The following is a 22779-nucleotide window of genomic DNA, read 5'->3' on the forward strand; positions in this document are numbered from 1 at the left end:
AACTGCTTGTGTACTAATGTTAAATCTCTAGGTTCACATAACCTTTTGTAGATGCAAATGTACATTCGCATCTCTTGAGAATATATACATATGATATGCAATAGAAATGTACATAGCAAATTTATTTTTGTCATGCAGAAAATACCATCCCATTTCTGTTTAATAATCTTATGTATCGGAATCGGTTAAATATCGGCATCGGTATCGGTTCGAAAAATTATCGGTGAGTACATCGGCATCGGTAAATTTTCAGCTTCGTCACATCCCTACTAATAATCTCTTAAATTCTAAACAGATTTCTCAATCGTACTTGTTTATTACTTATGGCGAGTGATATTTTGTCAAAATAGCCTTTCATTAGCCTAGGGATACTTAATGGACAATGAACAAATAATTTGTTTTCCGTGTCTGTTTTAAATCATTCCTAATAAGACGTTCATTTTAATCCAAACATTCAGTGGCGGCGATTAGGAGGAGCGGGAAGTGGGGGATGCAGTTCCCCAGCCACATTTTGCCCCGCACTATGGCTTCTTTATACTAAACCTTTTCTACCAAGAAAACGTAAATTCGGGGGTGCCCACAGGGGGGATTATGGCGCAGGCTGCGCCATCCAGATTCTTTGGGGGATTTTTTCCCTTCAGATAATGTAAAATTGAACATTTATATTTTTTTCCAAAATACAGGTAAAAATTTTACACCTTAAATTCACCATATTTAATCCATTAGATGAAGAAAAGAAAGCGTTTAAGGTCATTATTGAAGGTACGAGGGGGGGGGGGATAAATATCCAACTCTTATATATTAGGCCTTAATTGACACGTGGGTTCTTGGGGGAATTCTGAATTAAACGTTGGCGAGGACAGTATTCAACTCTAAGTCTTAGATTATGGCGGCTATTTTAGTTAGAGGGGCATTGAGCATTAAGGTATCCAATTCTTGTGTATTACTATTGTCTTAAAATGTTGCAGAAATTCTGGTGTGGAGACTGAGAATTAATTTTTTGGAGGAGGCAATATCCACTCTTCAATATCAACAGTAAGTCTAAAATTAGCATGGACGTTTTTGTGGTAGGATTGAGTATTAAATTTAAAGGGGGGGGGGATAGGAAGCTCTTGATAAAGTGTTAAATCTTAGATTGTCAAGGGATTTCTGTAGTGAAGAGAGAGTTTGAACATTAAATTTTGGAGACTATATTTAGCGATATTTTTATCATTGTCGCCGAATACATAAAATCAAGTATGTGCCTTGTATTTGCAACACAAGCTTAAACCTAATTCACATTTATTTCACTGTATTAACATGCATTAAAGAATGTGATTAGAATGTATGGCTGGGCATGGGTAAACACTTCCTTGAAATAATTGTGTCCATCAGAGACAAAGCGAAAGGAAATGGAACAAGATGCGACAATAGATTAGAAAATAATAAAGAGGAAAACAAGAAAAGGAAAGGGAAAAGAAGTAATAGGAAAATCGGGAGTGTAAGAGAGAGGGGGATACATACGTCATATACTATATATGGTCTTACATTTATACTGCCCACCCCAATCTATCACTATGGAGCTTCTGCCCACCCGGTCGAAAATTTCTGGCGCCGCCCCTGTTGTTTTTGTATTTCTGGAATAAAAAGTAACAAGCTCCAGACACTTAAAATGCATAAAACGTCGAGAATTAACGACTTTTTTAAATGACCATTCGGCACAGATTAAATGTTTTTTCAGATGCTAATTATGCATAAAATATGGCTTTGTTGAGTGTGGGCACATGTCGTGGAAGTGTGAAAAAGCAACAACTTGTCCTTAATGAGAAAATTGGGACTTTGTTATACGTGATATATGTGGAAACAAAGAAAGAGAACGGCAAGTGTTGCATTAAAGTGGTGGTACTGGGCATATGGCACACACCAATTTCCAATTAATGCCAAATTTGCATTATTTCATGACTTCAAATGGGTGGAAAATGTCTTCATAACACAGAAAAAACAAAATTGCACGGACATATTTAATGCAAATAAAAATTTTAAATGTGCCTGTGCCATTGTGTAAATTGTTGCCAGTTGTCAGTCCTTTGATTTTTCTCAGTAAAGCAAAATGATTCTCTTGCGGCAAATACCAATGTTTCAGGCTCCAGGGAGACTGTATGCGTGCACTCGATCTCCGCCAAAATCACATCACTTTGATCGGTTAAGCAAAATATTTCTCGCACGACAAGTACCGAATCCCATATGGTGTGTCTGTAGCTGGTACAGTGGGATCCATGAGTATTACCTTGCAAATTGTCCATTACTATATTCATTAATTTTTATCTCACATCCTATTGTGTGTTTAAGCGCTGGATTTTTTTGTATGCTGGTGCAGAAGTTGTCAACAGCTTGTTTTGAGTTTTCTTTTAATTCTTGAAGCTCTAATGGGTCAAATAAAGTGCACGAACATGGTGATGGACAATTTGCACGGTAATACTCGTGGATCCCACTGTACGTACACTCTCGATCTCTGCGAAAATCGCGCTACTTTCCTCCGTAATGCAAAACCTCATCGTCGCCATCAGCTAAATAGGAAAAAACAAATATCAAATCTTCAGTTTCATTGGCATATTATCATAGATGCCTACTAAAAGTTGATTGGTATTTGATGTAGTGGCTAAAGCATACTAAAGGTTGCTTGCGTATTTCATGCTTTCCTTATTTTTAACATCGCACCCCCAAAATTTCATTCCGCACCCCCTCAGCACCTTAGATGATTAATCCTGACGCCGCCGCTCTCGCCTTGTAATCGAGGGATCCTGGGTGGATTCGATAACCAATGGAGGCACATAGTGGTTCAGATCCCACTTTCAACTGTAGATCCAGTTCCGATTAGCCTTTCTGTGCATAAAGTGGGCTCAAAACAAAAACACAAAAAAATATACAGAATTGTTTGTATATTGTTATTACATCATTAAAAATAAAAATATTGTTCAAATGAGGCTGTGAGTGACGTGCCCAGGATTTTCGAAAAGGGAAAAGTGACTCTGCTCACTTTTCCCTATGCTTTTACCATCATTTCTGGTTTTGAAGTTTTTATATATATATATATATATATATATATATATATATATATATATATATATATATAATACAGCCAAAAATGGTATAACCCTCACACCACGACTTCGACAATGTACTGACCTCTTTCATGGGTGCTGTCTGCCTTAAACATAAACAAAGAAAAAAAGAATTTGGCTTAAATAATAAATTTTGCATAATCTTTTACTCCTCCCTTAGGGCCTCACCGATGACGCAGCGCCTTGTAATCAAGGGGTCCCGGGTTCGATACCGGTGGAGGCACATAGTGGTTCGGATCCCACTTTAAACTGTAGGACCAGTCCCGATTAGTCTTACTGTGCATAAAGTGAACTTACTTAAAAAAACCAACTCAATCAATCAATCCTCCCTCAGGAAGGATGTGGAATTGCTCATTAAAAATGTCATTACCTGATGAATGGTTTGATCTAAGTGTCAAACGGATATGGAGGACCTGTTTTAGCACTGGTTTTTCGCTTTATGTTGCAATTAATTCCTTGCCATAAGCACTTCTATCTTTAAGTTGTTATATTGTTTTGGATAATTTGACACTGCGATCAGTAAGTTGGCGAAACGTGTGATTTACATTTTTGAAGTAAGGTTTTCTTCTACGGTGTGGGACAATTTGCAAGACCTTGTTTGTGCTTGTTCGACGTTCGTTTTCACCGCAATATGGCGGACATCAGTGAGTTACGTATGAACGTGGCAGCGTTAAAACGAGTTGATCCTTATGTGAAAGATATTTTAGAAACTGCTAGGCATGTAGCTTTATATACATTCAATGGAGAAGTCAACGAGTGGGAGAGAACAAATGTTGAGGGAGCTCTATTTGTGTATAGTCGCAATGGGGAACCCTATCATGGAATCGTAATCATGAATAGACTAAATACCAATAATTTGGTGGAACCTGTTACATATGGACTGGAGTTACAAGTACAGGAACCTTTCCTACTGTATCGTAATGAGAGGTGCTGCATTTACGGCATTTGGTTTTACGGTAAGGACGAGTGTACTCGGATAGCGTCTGTACTCGATAGTTTGGTGAAAGAACTTCATAAAAAACAAGATAGAACAAATAACACAGTTAAGCAACGAGGTGGTATTGTGGATATTATGACAATGTTAAGTAAAGCGCAAGGTGATTACAACACGCAAAAAAGTTCTCCTAAGAAAGGGGAACACGGAACACAAACTACCAATGGTGGCAAGGGAAAACAGGGCATTGGAGTGCAAACATCAGACAATGGTCCCGAGGAGACTCCTCAGAGTGTGATGGATTTTTTCGCGAAAGCTAGCTCTACACATTTTCCCGTAGATACTGAAGTGCACAAGGGTTTGAAACAACCTGTTGTGCGTCCTGGCGTGTTTCTTGGGCATGGCCCTATGCCTGTAGCAGTATTACCTAGAACTGTATCATGTTCAGCTGTACCAGAAAAAGATAGAGAAGCTCCTTTAAGACCGTTATTGCAACGATTGATGTCAAATCCAGCACACACTGTTGAGCATATCGAGAAACAACAAAGATCAGTAACACCTGAGACAAAAAACCAGGATAATCATATTTCATCTTCCAAAGATGCCCAAAAGATGTTTACAACCATGGCAAGCGGGGTTTCAGTATCAGCTCCAAAAGTTAATGATGGAGGGTTGACGAATAGTGTAGGCTTTCTTCGTATATCCTCGCCAGTTATCCCAGCATCACTTTTTGGTTTGCAACACACTGAGTCTCAGTTGCAAACCATTACAAATTTAAATGGTGCAGATCGTCCTTTATCAGCACCTTTGTGTAGTGAATCATGTTCTCAACCAGCACTAATGCCTCCTGTTATGTTTACATCGTCACGTGGGGATAGTGAACCAAAAGTTAACAGTCATCGTGGTAATATGGAGTCCATTTCCCCAACAAGGCCCACACCTGTAAAACACAATCAGGGAATATTAACACCTTCACTTTCTAATTCTGTAACTTTGGCACATGCATCTGTTGTGAAGTCTGAATTTGATGCTTTAGTACCTGAACTTGCACCTTTAACAAAGAATCAGTTGCTACAAGCATTTACATACTTAATTAAAAATGACTCTGAGTTTGTAACGAAGCTTCATGAAGCATATGTCAAATCCTTTAACGAAAGCTAATGGAAATTTTCTATTCTAAGTGTTAATGTATGATTTGCCAAAACAAAATGCCTCTCAGGGCATGAAAAAATTGTGTATCTTTTATCAAATGAATTGCATTTCAAGATGCAAGAATTGACTAAATAGGCTCATAAATTGGCAACGGATTATGGTAAAGTTTTAGAATGTTGATGTTTGCTGTAGCCTATTAAGCTCAGATTTCGAAACAATATTTTTTAAAAAAAAATGTTGAAGATGGTCTTTCCAATGAATGTGTATAGAATTCATTTGTACACATGAAAATGTAATTATGGAGTGGTTTGACCAAAGCTGCTGAAAGTCATGTGGGAAGTTAGTGTTAATTTTATTATTTTTAGTACGTGTAAACAGTACGTAACTGGTTTCCTGTTAAAGAGGGACACTGCGTTGAGGTAAAATTTAGTGGCACTTAACCACACGTGTTTGTGGTTGGAATGTAGTACAAACAAAAATTTGCCGTTTATTTTTTCTTTTAAATTAAGTAGAAGTTAGTGACCATTCAAGAAATGCAGATGCCTTGTGGTTTTTGACTGATGTAGAGGTGATTTGTTTTTATATGTTACCAAAAGATGGCAGCTATAGATGAATTGCTGTCATGTTAACTGACTTATTTTGATTCTTTTAAATATATTCAGGGTAACATTGACAAATAAACCACAAGAAATCTTCGCAGGTATTCTTGAAGAAATCTTGATTCAAGTTTTTTGGTGTTTACCACTGAAAATTCTATAGTACTCTATTGCATTAATGAGCAGTGCAACAGAATGCTATCCGTTCGTGCAAAAATTGATGTGTGTGTGTACAGTATAAGAGTATGCTGTTGCAGCTCTTCAGCAAGATGTCAATTTGGAAATAGAAAATAAGAGTGCATCATAACTGCACATAGATTTAAGTGTTCTTAAGTTCATAAAATCCTAAGTTAAAGGGAATTTTATATATATACTCGTAGCAAAAATTATTTCAAAATATTGAATGCATGTTTTGTTAATACACTGCATATTTGGTTATTTTTTGCTGAACATGAAGGAAATCTGAACGTGTAATTGTGGAAAAGTTAAAACTTTTAGCAGTGACTTTTGTTTTCCAAATTCACATTGTATAATTTCACAAATTTTTTATACTTGGAGGTAATGTCTTTTTTTTTTTCTGTTAAAATTTAGAGGTTTACTGATTTTTGTATGTTTAAGATTTCGGTGTTGTTGAACACAATAGAGGATTCAAAATTTATAAGGTTATTTTCGTGTTATGGATAATAGTGTGTACACGGGGCTTGTGGGCCCAGAAAAAAACATGGTTTTTGTTGTCAATGTCCAGAACAGTATAGTTTTTGAAATAGAAGGTGAACATGTTTTTCATTCCTGAAATGGAGATTATATAATTGTGGAATATTTACAATTTAGCATGCACGTAAACTGGGACTGACAAAAGAAACTGTGTAGCTTTATATTTTCTCTTCAGGTTACATTTACATTAGGATTGTTTGTATTTCAATCTCTCTTCTCAGTTTGCAGCCTGAATTTTAGACTTGAAGATAACCTTCAATGCTACAATATGGACTCTTCCTCCATTGTCAAGTACTCATGTCTGAACTTCTCCTTTGCATGCTCCATATTGTAGTTTTCGTAGGGTTGCGGGGAGGTATGCATGGAAATATATATATATAAGTATATAATACTGGTGATCCAAAAAACAACTAATTCAACTTTGAATTGCCAAGGAGGCGGTCACTGACAGTAATTCCTCAGAAATTTTCTTTTTGGAAGAAAGATGAATGTTCTGTGGATTGTTATTTTTGTTTCTACGTGCAGAAGCCAGTAATTACATAGATATTGGCTGCATTAGTTTCATCCTCGAAAGTCCTTCACAATCACAAGTTGCTCAACTTTTTTTCTCATGAAATGGACAGATTCAAATTTTTAAAGATTGCCTTCAGATACAGATTTGAATTCCCTTGGCCATATGTGAAAACAATCTAAAAGAACCCAACATAACTGTCCGAATGATCCTAAACATTTTAATGCCATAGTATATGGCACAAGCCTGCAATGTAGTCATATAAGTGAAGATTAAAAAATATATACGAGTTTGTTTTGTAGATATGTACAGCAAAGACAATAGTGAGCAAACTATATACTGCAATTTGTGGTTCTGTTTTACCTTTACCAAGGAATGGAATTGTGCTGATGCTGTAACAGAGGTTCTCGTGTGCTTATCAGTTTTGTTTCAATTCTTGAATCTCTCGCATTGTAGAGAAACAAATGGAGCAAAGTAGTTTATGGAGAATTTGCATGTTTTCAGATGAATTCACCACAAAATGTAACATTGGAAATCTATAATCAAATTGGCAAGTCTATACAAAATTGACAAACTTTAATTTGAATTTTGTGATTACGTAGTTTTCAGGAGAGGAGAGAGACTATTAATTAATAACAAGGCAGGAAAATGTATGTAGGTATGGATGAAAAAATATAAGTAAAGATTCTGGTATTTATGTTCTCATTACATAACACAGAGTTGACTGCTGGGCACATGATTTTATTAAGGCTTTTTACTTGCAATGGCCAAAGGCACTAAACAATGTTTTAATTAGACTGTTTCATCCTTACTCTTTCCTGCTTATAATTGTAGTATCTCCACGTCTTTCACATTTTTCAAAATTATTTTCTTTTTTTTGGGGGGGTGGCAGTGTCTTAATTAAAATATGCAGTATGTGTGTAGTTCTTAAAATTAAAAATTTTATGTTTCTAGCATGTGAAAATTGTTGAAGTTCATATTTCGCAAGTGTCAATGTAATGTAAGTGAATTATATTCTTTTATTTTGGTTATGTAGTAAAGATCTGTTTGTTCTTGATATTTGCATAATTTAACAGCATTCAGAAAAATAAGAATCTGTTAAATTTAGTTTTCTTGTATGTTGCATTTGTTTAGTTCTACTCCTGTACATCATATAGTGTACAATGCAAATGGGAAATGACAGTTTACAGTAGACAATGAATTTGCAGGCTACATTGATGTTTCACACCATAAGTACTACAAATTAGAATGTAATCACAGCTTCATATTTCTTCTTGCAAGTAAATTGAAAAGAATGAACAAAAGTGTTTCATAGTTGACATTGAAAATTGTAATTTGTCATTTCTGTTGCTGAAATTTCAAAGTACAGCATTGCTTATTGAACCCTGTAAGTTAAACTACATTTGTTTCTTTGTATCTTCTTTTATTTCTTTTTACTTATTTTGTAAGAATTTTCTTGGAGATTGCAAACATTTTTTTGTAGTTTTTTTCTGTCTATATTGTAAGAATGCTTTCTTAAAAATATTTAAATTCCATATAATTTGATCAAATATCCGTCTGTGTGTGTGTGCGCGCGTGTGTGGCATTGCCGTCTGTGCAACATTTGGAATACGTTTAAATAATTACCTTATTCAAAAATCGTTAATAATTGATACTTTTCAACTTTTTTCTTGTTACTCTTAACATATTAGATATTAAATATGAAACCACCCACTTTCATGGGAAAGCAATTTCTGTTCTTTGAAATGGGTAATGATAATATGATGTTAGTGTATGGAATTTTTATATATATACACATACACATGTACACTCACACCCAGAAACCATGATTTCTCCCTGACTGTGGTCTGATTTTCAAATCCGTATATGAATCTGTGCATATTTCATTTAAATAGATGAATTAATTTATGTATATGTTGTGTGTATTTCTCTTGTGCATTGTGTGGGTGTTTGGGTTGTACATTGCTGCAATGAGCCAGTACCATACCATGTATTTTTTTTTTCCAAAAAAATGTAGTTGTGATTCATGTTGTTACATGTAATTAATTGACAGAGGAGCATAGTGAACATGGGAAGAGTGATTTTCAAATACTATTACAGAAGAATGTTTGAAAGTCCTATCCCATTATTTATGTTTTGCAGCAAATGCAGCAATTTTATTTCTTTTCACCTGTGTAAGTTATTTAGTTTAGCTATGGTCTGCTAAATTATTGGGAACTTAGAACAAAAATGTTAGGTGTAATTTAAATGTAGAATGTTTTATTTTAAACCTGCTGTCATCGGAGGGAAGGAATGGCATTTGTCGGTTTCATTATTTCTTTGAGGCAGCATTTGCCAGACGAAATAGATGTAATCAAGGACACAAGTTCTCATCAAAGAAGTGAATCATTGCTTTTTACGCCAATTATGTTTATTCAGTTCTCTTGTGGAAAATTATATTTCCTCAATAGGCGTAGTTTGCGTGCATTTATTATTACAGGCACACACCACTAAACTTGTAATTCAAATTTTACAACTAACGCTCTTATGAGGTGCATGGATATAAAATTGATCATGCAAGAAACAAAGAATTTAGGTTGTTTTTTTTTGTTTTTTTTTTTGTATTTCATATGTCAGTAGGTTTCCTATGTACCCAAATGGTTATCACTCTCACCTTTGGTTCATGTGGTCCTGGGTTTGAATCAAGGAGCCTCCAAAATTGCAGTTTTGACCCAGCATCATGAGGACAATTGGTCAACTACTTGTATAGAAGAAATATCAGGCTCCAGTCTGAAAGCCAGAAAGCAGAAAGCTGCTTGGCAAACCTTGGCTCTTAAAGGTTGTTTTTTTTTTTTTGCTACAGAGTAGTTATATTACAATGGAGAGCAATTTGTTGATCCAGTGGTATGTAACCCTCGAGCAGTTCAGATTTTGAATCTGTCAGGGATGATTATATTTTTAAATTTGAAAGAGGCAAAACCTTCCCCTATTTAAGAAAAGTATAGGCTAATTAACCACAAGGCCTTTCTCATGTCCTCATGGTAGTTGCACAACATGAAACTAATTTGTGCTGACTTTAATTCCATGTGTTCAAACTGTTTTCGATATCAGATGAAACTGTAGATCCAGTCCTTACTGTGTTTTTTTTTTGTTTGAATTGGTGTTCTAAGCCTACTTTTTTTCATAGGCTAATTGAGACTGGACCTACAGTTTAAAGTGGGATCCAAACCACTGTGCAATGTGCCTGCATCTGGTATCAAACTCATGGCTCCTTGATTACAAGGCATCGACGTTGCCACTACACCATCGGGGAGGCATCCAGTCTTGATTAGTTCTTGTTGTAAAACTTGAGCAATCTACGTAAGGTTTTTTTTTTTACTCTGGTACAGTGTTCTTAGGATGTGTTCAGTGCACCAAGAATATTTGTCATGCTTGTGTTGTAATATAGCTTGTGCAGTTAACAGATTTTAATTGTTGCTTTTGTATCGATTCCAAAATCACTCCAACTTCACAACTTTGCCCATTGTGGTACACTAGTTGTGACTTCAATAACAATCTAAGTTGATATCATTTCTCATGTATGAATAATGTTAGTGAGATGTTTTGTGTACTGTCAGTGAAGATCTATTTGAAAAATATATTTCATTTCTGGGTCCTGTTTAACACTAAAAATTATTTTTTTTGTTTGTATTGAGTAAATGCATTTATGTAGTAGTGTAAATATTATGTGTAGAAATAAATTCTTCATCTTTTCATGGTAACCAAATGGAGGAAACATGAAAGCAATGCAATGCTGAAGTGCTTATACCTTATAACGACAAGCTGTGCATTGCATTCACATGCAGGCCTTTAAACTCTACATACAGTTTCTCTAATGATCAGCCCCTTCACTAAGGTGAACATTTGATTTCAATTGCCGAAATGTATGTATTTATTGGAAAAGAAGTTGTTGAAGTCTTGGTTATTAATTTTTCTTCATGTTCCAGTTCTTTTAGTTGTTAATAAATGTATTTTGACTTCCTTTGGATAATGAAAACACTCACTTTGCACTAAGCACAGTAACGTTTCGGCAAGTTTCCTTTTTTTCGTTGGTGTGCTATGTTAAGTTTATTAAGTAACATGTTCCTAGATTACTTTAAAACAGAGGTTTCGAAACTTTTTCATTTCACGGCACCCTTAGTGTTCAAAGATTTTTCCATGGTGCCCAAGTCAGAATGTAGACCTATCTAACACAACGCTCAGTTAGTGTGATTAGGTTGCTTGCCTAAATTTAAAAAAATAAACATATATTTTAAATTCAAACATTTTATGTGTAAAAAGTACAAAAGAAGTACATATTTGGAACAATCATATCATTGATTGAATTTCTGTGAAAATTTTGGAATATTTCGCAGTGCACACTTTGGGAACCACTGCTTTAAAAAACAATACTTCCATAAGTGTCAATGTAAAATTCTAACTATCTGGCTGCATATGTTTTTCAATCATTATATTATTACTATAGAATATATTTCACTTGAGGAAATAGTATTTATTGAGTAAAAATATATTATAGTATTTATTGAGTAAAAATATATTACTACTGGGTTATCTCTGACCAGATTTTTTGAAGTGCATGTCCTGATGTTAAATTCACCACGTTCCAGAATTTCGTAACTGACTGCACAAATTGTGTTTCTGTGATTGATAATGTTAATGAAACACAAAGTTAAAATTGTGCACTTTCAGTTAAGTGACACTTCCAATTACACTGCAAGTTCAGTCTCTGTTGGTATGCAGAATCTGTGAGAAACCGATAATGAAAACTATAAATTTTATGCAGTCTTTGCAGAGATTGGAAAACATCATGTACCATGTTTTTCTGTAAGTGTAATTGTAGCTGTATGTTATTTATATCGTTGTGTTACTTTAGGATGAGTTGTGTGCAAATAGTCCATCATGTGCAAGTAGCAACAAAAAGTCAAGCACAAACCATTCATTTCAACACCCCCTTTTTGCTACCTGCTTCTTGGGTTTCGCTTTAAGTGTTCATCATTTTTTTTTTATCTATCTTTGTGTTTCATCATTTGATTATAAGGCAAGACTAATCAATTATGACCACTTGTCATAATTTTTAATGATGTTAAATTTTAAGTGTATACTTATACTGTCGAAGTACAGTTGCTACAAAGTGATAGCCGAGTGCATGAGAATGGACTTAGGTGACCATTACAAATCTAGGGTTAAAAAAAATATGAACTAAATGCTAATTTTGTATATAGTTTGTGTAGTTTATTTTGTTAATTTTAGTCCCAATGTCATACTTTTTTTATCACAGTGTAATCTGCTGATCTTTCAATGTGTGCTGTTTCTTCAATTTATATTGAATTAATTGAATTAATGAATTCTGTAATGGAGCCATTGTACATCAACTTGTCCTCCGGGCACTTGTAGTTTATCCCAATATTTTCTTTTAATAATGGTTGTGTTTGTGTGTATGTTTGCCTGCTAATTTCTCCATTTTAAAGAAATTTATCAGGTGAAGAAATTGCAGAATGTTTTCAATTACACAAAGTGTGGGTGTAACAAATGATTTTGATTCGCAAGTGTTGGTCTTGTAATAGTTACATGTTCTCTGCTTATCCAAATTTGAGTAATCTCCCCGGGTGCTGAAAATTTTTCTCTAACATTACATACTTTTTATGATCATTGGATGTCTTTCGACATCAACTTTTCTCTACATGTGCAGAGTGAAAATATAATAGATCATTACTGATATCATTCAAATGCTTCTTTTTCTTATTTTAGGGATAATAATAATTAAGGCTATTTACAACACACAATAAATTTGTTTATGGTTTCGCATTAACTCTGTGATACAACAGTATGCTAAAACTGCACCAGATCTCCCACCAAATGAAATACCGGCCTGCATCTCTTCTGCATCTGCTGCATACCACGCAGCAACAGTGCTGATTGACACTTTTTGCAGCCGACATGGTAATTTAATCCAAAGTTTTATATTCCGGAGTTAAGATTAAACAGAACATTTATAAAAAGTGAGAATTTTAATCATTAGTGCTTCATAATTATCTACCATTCACTTTCAATCAAATTGAAGTTTTCAGCTGCACTTTACTAACTTCGCTGTTATATGTCAGAGTTCATTTCAGTAAACAAACTTAGCTAATGAATGAAGGTCATTCACAAGATTTTTAAGAATGTATTTTATTCTCTGCTTGAAGTTGCAAGATATTTAAATGGTTTCTAATTACTAACTACAACTAAGATTATGAACAATTTTAAAATAGTGAAATTGCAGAGGAAAATTTTCCAAATATGTACCTAATTACTGTAGAACATAAATGGGGGGGAAACCAAAGACATTAAAAAACTGACTAGAAAAAAAAGGAATGGTGATGCATAAAGCAAGTAACAGGAACCTTTCCTGTACCATATTATGTGGAGATGTAGGAAAATCACATTTGAAATTAAAATTGTTTTGCCTCGGATTCAACTCTGGGTCTGATTTTAAGTTGAGCCAAACCAAGGTTCATAAATTTTTCATTTTTGTAAGCATCTATCCTGCTTTAGTTTCTAAATGTATTTTAACTGCAGAATTCTAATTTTAGAAATTTTATAACAGTTAGTACCAGAGCAGATTTAGTGTATCTGTTGAATTCAACAATGCCTTTTCTTTAATCCTGTTGTATTCATTAGGTAACATAATGATAATTGATAATAGGGAATTAATGTTCTCTTGATACCGTTCAATATTAAGCTGTAACCAAAATATTCACATTTTGTATGAAATTATTGTTTTTTCATGGCTAAAAGTTGATGCAACAAAATGTGTATGTATTTAGATTGCATAAAATTATGGCTCATCCAGTTCTTAGTAAGAATAAGTATATGTATATGCTTTATGCTATATTTTTATAAAGGTATTACAGAATATAAAAAAAGACGTTAAAATATTAACGTTAAAAACTGTACTTACGTATGCGAGTATGTTGTTCCTATTTTCCTTTCATTAGAACTACGTTTCGGGGACTAACTATCCCCTTCTTCAGGTTCATGAGAAAAAACTAGGAACAACATACTCGCATACGTAAGTAAATTTTTTAACGTTAATATTTTAACGTCTTTTTTATATTCTGGAATTGTGAATAATACGCACCAAACCTACAAAATGCTAAAGGTATTACATATATTGTCATTCTTTATACAGTTTATTTTAACATTTACAATTTCGGTCAGTGTAGGAAGCTCAAGTTTTGAATCTTTTTATGGTAAATGCTCTCCAAGAGCAGGTTCATTGTATTTTAATTATGTAATGGATGTTGCCATGATCAATGTACCTAACTAATCTTGACATCTAATCTACAACATGTGGCTTTTTTCCTAGTGTAATGTAAGATTTTTCATTATATGTATATTTAATTTTCTGCATTGTGTTTGTTTGTGTGAAGTTTGCATTTTATTTGGAAATAATTAGAGGACCTACTTTTGTTTCAACTATATTGTTGCACATAAAGAAAGTGTTTTGGTTCAGAATGAAATATAAACATGTGTTAAAACTCTTATTAAATTTTTATCCAAATTAATTTATGTATTTTGAATTCATTTTAGAGTTCTTATAAATATATATGAAAAATTCAACTTTCTTGATGCGTGTGATACCTTTTTGGGGGAAACATTGTTCTTATGAATTAAAATAATTCAAAATTATGACCAATGCAATAATAGCAGTTGCTAGTTTTGAATATATACATTATTACTGTAAAATGAGGAGGCTTCTGAGAAATCTGTGATATGTATGTATGAAATAGATTAAATAAATTGCTATTCTTGTGAACATATTTGGTCTATGATTTTTTGGGGGTTCCCATAATATCTATGGTAGAACCATACTACTGTTTTTGTGGTAGTGTAAATAGCCTCTAGGACTGTAAGTGATTTTTTTTTTTTTATTGCAGGGATTGAAACAATCGGAGAGTATACAGTGGAATTTCAATTTTATGTTCGTCAGGGGGTGAAGAAGAAAACTTTAAAATGCAGGAAAATTTCTTAACATGCTTACATAATTCCTTTTTAAACAGCAGGTCAAGTCATTATTTTCAACCTCTGAGCATAAAGTGAAGTAATTTTTTTCACGATTATGAAACTAGTTTTGGAAGTATGAATATTTGAGTGCTAAGTATAAGATCAGGAATTTTACTGGTTCTTTCAATAGTGAGAAAGTCGTCGTACGTGGTCAGAGAAGTCACATTTTCATTTTGATCTTTCTTCTTTTTTTTTTCATCGTCAGTATTTCTTTCCATGAACAGTTTTTTTTCATTGCTGCACATTGGATGATACAGGATGACTTCTCAGTAAAACTAAACATATCATCAACTGAATTTTCTCGTATGCCATGTGCTCTAACTTTACAGGACAGCTGATTAACATTTAATTTACGTGCATTTGGAATACACTATAAGATTTGCATAAAAAAAATATTATTGTTGATAATTCATGCTACCTGACAACCAGGTAGATCGCTTCGGAACACATTGACAGATGTATGGAACACGTTAACGTCATCAACTCGCCTTCGACAAAACAGCATTCAGCCAGCGATATGACAAATGCTGCTAAGGAAAATAACATTTGAGTTTTGTTCTAACTCCACTTTTATGCACAAATACGCTAATTGGAACTGCACCTACAGTTTAAAGTGGAATCCGAACAACTATGTGCCTCCACCAAACCTGGGACCCTTTTTTACAAGGCAATGACGTTGCCACTATCCCGCCGGTGATGTTCAATAAATAACATTTCCGTACTAGGAATGGAGATATCAATGAAAAGAGAATAATTAATTTAGAGACTATTGAGAAATTAAAGTGTGAGAAAAAAATTACCTTAAATGTTTATATTTAAAAAAAAAAATGAATATGTATTGCAGCATGGAATTCAGTCCCCACTCTGCAAGTTTCTTGGCCCAAGTGTAAATATTGTCTTCATAAAAACATTGCTTTTGCATTATTTAACCCTCTTTTTGATGGGATACTTAGAAAATTTTATCTCTCTGAAGCTACTAATTGTATGTAGTCTTACCATAAATACTGTCACAAAGTTTGAAGTAAATTGACACAAAATGCTGAGAGATATTTTAATATCTTAATAAGATTACTGAAATGGATGCATGAAAAATCACAAATCATTATTCAAAATGGCCACCCTTAGTATGCACACAGTCCTTAAGTCTTTGTGGCCACTCATCAATTGAATTACGCAACATATCGACTGGAAAATCAGCAACTGCCTTCAGAAGAGACCACTTTAAACTTTCAATATTGGAATGTCTCTTCTTGCAAGCCATCTCCTGAAGTTTGGACCACAATTTGTAGTCCAAAGGGTTTAGGACCGGACTTGCAGAAGGCCAATCTGAAGTGGAAATGAAGTCTGGAACATTTGTCTCCAGCCACTGCTGTGTTATCGGGCCTTATGTGCTGGGGCTGAATCCTGCTGGAAGCTCCAGTTCTGCCCATGGAAGAGGGTTTTGTTGAGATTCTTCTACTCTCTCAAGCACTGTCTTCTTGTACACTTTGGCTGATGTTTTGACCCCTTTTTCACAGAAATGGAGCTCCGTTGTGCCCTCATAGCTGACACCCCACCACACCGTGACTGATGAAGGATGATGACCCCTCTGGACCCTTGGAGCCTTTTCACCAGCTTCTCTAGTGGATTTGGCATATACCCTGTCATTTTGGGCATTGAAGTCTCCTAAACACTGAACATCTGTGAAAAGGATGTGACTATGTCCATTTGCCGCGTAACGCTGCAGTAAGTGCTTTGCTTTTAGGAGCCTCTGGCACTTCAATTCACTTGTCAGGAGGTGTCGTTTGTAAGCATGGAGTCCCAGGTCACTGCTTAACGGGTGAGACACAGACATTTTTGATATGTACCGCCACTGCCTTTACCAATTCTGGAGTCCGTACTGTGCGCAGTCTGCCTTGCCTCGTGCAATCTTTCACAGCCCCAGTCTCAATGAAGCGCTGGAATCTCTTATTAATTTTCAGCTTCTGCAGAAGTTTGAAAATCTCCCCTGGAGATTTGCCTACCTTATGCAGAGCTATAACAACCACACGATTCTCGTACTCGCCCCATTTCATCTTGAACACTTCAAACACATGACTTTCCACTTCTGCAGCTCAACCAGCAATGACTCACATCACAGCTCCAGCATGTGCACGCTTTTACGGTCGGAGGTACAGCCACCCTCAAAATTTGTGACAGTATTTATGGTAAGACTAGGTAGCATTACGAGTTATAACAGGGTGTTTACCAGTCAAGAAATCAATGGGTAGATAAAAAAAATATGCTTGTGGTCAATTTTTGCTATTTTTTACAGTGTAGTGTTACCTGTACTGGGATTTGATAAAGTTGAATGTTTGAAAATCTAAAATTGTAATGAGTTGTTCACTTTGTTTCTTAAGAATTACAATCTTGTATGTATGATGTTCTTTTTTTAAAAATATGAAAGTAATGTGCCCATTCCCCATCCAGGGTGAAGTCTGAAGTATTAATTTTTACAAGTCTAAATCTCTTGTAAAATTACAACTTCAGTTTTCATCTTAACTCTTTCGCTGCGGAATTCTCTGGCACACATTATCCCTTGGCTGCGTAATTAAATTTGAAAATATATTTTTTTTATAAAAAAATAGTTTTCACAATTACATTGCATTATATATGAGAGAGAACTTACAAAAGTCATTCCTTGCACTGGATAACCATTCTGTAGTCCCTGGTAGTATGATATTTTGAAAAATTTTGAAATTTTGAAAAAAAACAACATTTTTTTAGAAACAATAATTTTACACAATTAAATTGCAAAATATGTTATAGAGAACTTACAAAAGTCATTCCTTGCACTGGAAAACCATTCTGTAGTCCCTGGTGGTGTGATATTTTGAAAAATTTTGAAATTTTGAAAAAAAGAACATTTTTTTTAGAAAGAATAATTTTACAAAATTACATTGCAAAATATGTTATAGAGAACTTACAAAAGTCATTCCTTGCACTGGATAACCATTCTGTAGTCCCTGGTAGTATGATATTTTGAAAAATTTTGAAATTTTGAAAAAAAAAAAACATTTTTTTAGAAACAATAATTTTACACAATTAAATTGCAAAATATGATATAGAGAACTTACAAAAGTCATTCCTTGCTCTGGCAAACCATTCTGTAGTCCCTGGTGGTATGATATTTTGAAAAATTTTGAAATTCCTGCACCTAGATCAATGCTGATTTGCACTCTCCTCCATGATGTTACGGATGGCGGTACAAATTCTTCATCAGACACTACACAATCACTGTCACCACTTGAAGTCTCATAAAAACTGTTGCTCTTATCGTCACAACTTAATTCACCTCCTGATTCTGGGCAAATAACAATTGAGTAACATCATTATCAGACAAGTGTTGACGACTTGACGAAGCCATGTTGTTTACATTTGAAACTGACATGTCAGAGCACTCAACGCTCGTATGTCAAATAATTCTAAACGGAGGCGTAATTAGCAACATCATACGGATAAAAACAAAACTACAAGTTCAAATAGTTCAAAATACTATCAACAGATGTCAGAAGGCTACTAAAAGCGATGTACTTCGGAAATGCGACACCAGCAGCGAGTGGAAGTATGAACTCGCAATAATTTGACTTCCGCAGAGCAAGGCACCTGGCGTGCTGTGCATAAAAGCGACGACCGCAGCGAAAGAGTTAACTGGCCTTGTGGTAGGGTTTTTCATTGAATAAAAATATCCATTTTGTTAACTATACCTAAGTATCTTAACCCATAATGGGCGTTCCATGGACCCTGGGACACTCAGTCTAGAACAACGCTCTCGTTTTTAGAAGCAGTAACCCGCACTTTGCTCTCCTTTTCGGTAGCTTCATGGTTTGGAATATTACATAACCCCTGGGGCCACTTCACTTGCTGCATTTAAGTTTCAAAGCAACAGCCACTTGTGGGTCCCATGGACCACGTGATGCCCTTTGCGTGCGAGTCTTTCGGTATTTAACCTGGTACGAGAATCAAATTTGATGATCCATCTTTTAGTGGAAATATTCTTGCCAAACTTGAAGTTGGAAGTGGAAGTGAAATATCAGATCTCGAGTCTGATAAAAGTGATAATGAAGCACTTATTTTCAATGACTATCTCTCTGATCAATGAGCTTTTCCCCTCGCAGAAATTTTCTTGTGTGATTTTTTTTTCTTTGTGATTCTGTTTTCTTTGGGTAACTAACTACATGTATGTTCTGTGATAATGGAACAACTATATTATTTTTTTGTATCTTGCAGACATATGACAATGTATTTTCAGAGCCGTCTACGAATACATGATATTTTTTGTAGCATTAGATAAACAGTAATAAAAATGGCAATAACTGAAATAGTGGATAAAAGTTTATCATAATTCCATAAAGTGTAAATTATATGATAATGTTTGCTAATGTTTGGATAACTCTTCAATTTGATGGTCCACGCCACGCCATTTGCATTACAATCTGGTACCGTGCCTGTTACGGGTTAAGAAAAGGGAAAAAGAGGTAAAGAAAAAGTGAAGGTTTTTGGATTTGTTATTTTGGTAGACACCTTGTATATTCAGTATAGAGCATACATACTACAAGCACATGCTACTAGTGAACAATTTTATTTCACCGGCTGGAGGAACATTTTTTTTTAAAATTTTTTTTACGAAATTTAAAATTTAGTCATCCCCCACAGGATGGTTGAAAGTGATAATGGTATAATTGTCTTGTTCTGGATATGATTTAATATTGTACAAAATATTGCATGCTTCTTGTTCATACAGGGACAAAAATATTTTCAAGCATGAAGCAATGTGATTCGTGTATCAGAAATCTTAGACAGTGTAGGGTAAGGAAAAATTACGAGGGGGAGTCAAATGAAAACAAATTGTTTTTTATCTAGTAGATTTCTGTATGTAGGGTTGAACACGTTTTCTGCATTTTAGCACAGACCTATTGCTGATCTACATATATTTTCAACTTTGAGTTAGTGCCTGTATACCTTAAGAAGAATAAGTTTGGGATTCATGTGCCGTCACTTATGAGCCACTGTGAAGCCCTTTCCAACCATCTGCCTGCGAACTGAGGCCATTGTCCGTTAGTAAATTTGCTGGTGTGGTAAGCATTTGCCAAGAAATTTCTGTAAGTTTTAGCCTGACAGGACAAGAAACTGCTCCTCTGCACTGTTGCATGTGTGTATAGGAAGCGCCATCTTGACTGTACTGTCATTTTTGGCTGTTTCCTGCCTCTGGCTGGAATAAAAAAAATTGTGTTTTGAAGCTCACTTGATTAGTGTTGCAGCCTTGAGGTCATTTTGTAAATAACAGTTGATACCTCATGTAAATTTTGATTTTGAATTTGATTTTAAAATTTTGGGTGCGTCAGCACAGGGGCCAGCCCTTTATCATTACAAATGACAACTCTAGCATTGCATAACTAAAACTCTTAAAACCTTCTGACTTCTGTTAAAAGCTGAGGCTCTAAATGGGCACTCAGCACACATAAGGACAAAAACAGGACAAAACACACAAAATTATACTGGCCATAGTGCCAGTCGCCAGAGTCTCGTTAGTCTACAGTCCAGGGTGTACTATGTGGAAGTGAGGTTGACTTTTGGGCCCCTACATGGAAGGTACCCCTTACACCCCTCGTGTAAATTTGAGCCGAATACAGTCTGCCCTACAATTTTTATTGGGACTTTTAAGGTTTTCATTTCACTCTTGTAATATATTTCTGAAAATATTGACACTGCAGTTATGAGTTACGCCTCGTTTTGTTCAATAAAGACCGGGCTGCAAGCAGAGACCTGCACAAGACCCAGGAAAAAAAACTGTCTGCGAGGAGGCGCACCTACAATAATATGCAACATGCACGTCAAGCCCAGGTGTTTGACATGATGCAAGCGAGCTTCACGTCACAGTTGTGCACAGGCATCGATGCCTGCCAGGTTTTTCTACTACCCGGGTCTTAAAAAAAACCGTGAGACTCGATGTAGTTCTTGCAGATAAGATGCGAGCACTACTATCAGTGTTGCCAACAGCAATTTTTCACTTCGCATGGAAATATTTGAATTTCTGCTAGGTGCAGGTGCCTTGAGGTTGTATAACCATTAGCGTAGCAAGGGGTGGGTGAAGTGGGCGACCACCCTGGGCCTCGCATGCCACGAGGTTGATATGAAAAAACGTAATAAATGGAAGTGAGAACGATAGAAAAGGCTAATTTTTGTGGGCAATAAAATTAAAACCTTTCTTTATCTGGATTTCTATTCTAGTTTAATGTTATAATTTGAATGAATACGTCCAATCAGAGGCAGGCAGGAGCTCTAAGCCTAAGGAGCCCTGAAAAAGTCAAAATAATTATCATTTCTCATGTGAAACATTAACACAAAAATTGCTTGGACATTTTTATCCATTTATTATTTTTTTGAATGAAAAGTGCTTTGTCTTGGCTTTTCTTCTGTCTCGTGATCTTGCATAGGCTACCCAATTTTAATATGTTAATGAAAAAGCACCTCAAACTGCCACAGAGCAAAGTATGGGGCATTTAAATGCTTCCGGTGTTTTAAACTAAAGAAGGCTATGGATAATATTAGCAGTTCTTCCTTCCTTCCTACAATTTCAGATGCAGCTGTTGCCCTCTGTAACGGGCACAAAGATGATTTATCTTCAAATTTCCTGATCAAGTTCTACGTTTCAGGAATGTGCTTAAATCTGAAATCAAGTGCTTTGGCAAAGTTTCTTCTCCTTGATAGCTCAACACTAGCTTCCAGTGTTTTCTGCATCCTGTACCACCTTCTGTTTGTTTCCTACTCTTCAAGTAACAACCACCAAAAAAGAACGATCTTTTTCAAAATTGAAACTTAAAACTTCTGGAAGGAAGTGTTGAATGGTATGATTCAGCCCAAATTTAGCAGACTCAGTAATCTCAATCTTGAATGAGAAATGGCAAGATCTAATGCAGGGTGGCGACAGACCTGGAAAAACGGGAAAAGTCAGGTAATTTGAGGTGTCAAAAAAAGTCAAGGAAATGTCGGGGAATTTTGTCTTCATTGACTTTTTTTAAAGTACCATTATGGATTTCTACAAGGGAACAGGAAATCTTGTTGCTAAGTTTCGGCCTCAACTTTTAGGCCCCTTTTATGCACAACACAACCATGGGGGAGAGAAATTTCCTGAGGGGCAGAAAAATGTGTTAAGCCTCTAAATATTACGTGGAAAATGCATTGAATTACCATTTTTTTTGTCCGTATGGGAGTATTAAGGGGACAGAACTGTCAACAGATGGAGGGGATGGGAGCAGGTGGTGCCGTCCAATAGTTGTCGGACGTCGTGGTAAGGCATTTTGTTGGATAAACTGAAGGAACATGTAAACAAATAGGCTCAATTGATACATACGATTTTTGTCGAATATAGCCACCGGACAAAGTATCTCACTACAACATGCAACAGAAATTGCATGCATGGCACTCTAATGGAACTGATTTTTGTTGGATGTCTTCGAACTGCAACATCCAACAAAAATCGCATGCATAAACAAGAAGAGCTTTACACTGCAAATATGCTGCTGAAATTTTATTACTCTTCTGGCTCATGCTTACAAGGGTTTTCTTTCATCATCCTGACATATTCCTGGTTTCGCACAAGTTAACATACGTTTACAATGACATTGCACTATTCTTAGATATCAAGAACAATCCAACAAAATGGGATATATATTGAATACTATCACA

At 35.2% G+C, this 22779-nt stretch overlaps 2 protein-coding genes across 4 annotated transcripts in view; both read left to right on the plus strand.

The window, feature by feature from the left end:
- LOC145987071 (DNA damage-binding protein 2-like) overlaps window positions 1–22779 on the plus strand; it is a 231085-nt gene that overhangs the window by 182956 nt on the left and 25350 nt on the right. The gene's annotated exons all lie outside the window — the stretch shown is intronic.
- On the plus strand, window positions 3496–14824 carry DCP1 (decapping mRNA 1). The gene has a single exon (XM_083120223.1). The coding sequence runs from the start codon at window positions 3733–3735 to the stop codon at window positions 5194–5196; it is 1464 nt and encodes a 487-aa protein (XP_082976349.1). The 5' UTR covers window positions 3496–3732; the 3' UTR covers window positions 5197–14824.

This window comes from Lepisma saccharinum, chromosome 4, assembly GCF_977018435.1.
Source record: "Lepisma saccharinum chromosome 4, izLepSacc3.1, whole genome shotgun sequence".
Taxonomy (NCBI): domain Eukaryota; kingdom Metazoa; phylum Arthropoda; class Insecta; order Zygentoma; family Lepismatidae; genus Lepisma; species Lepisma saccharinum.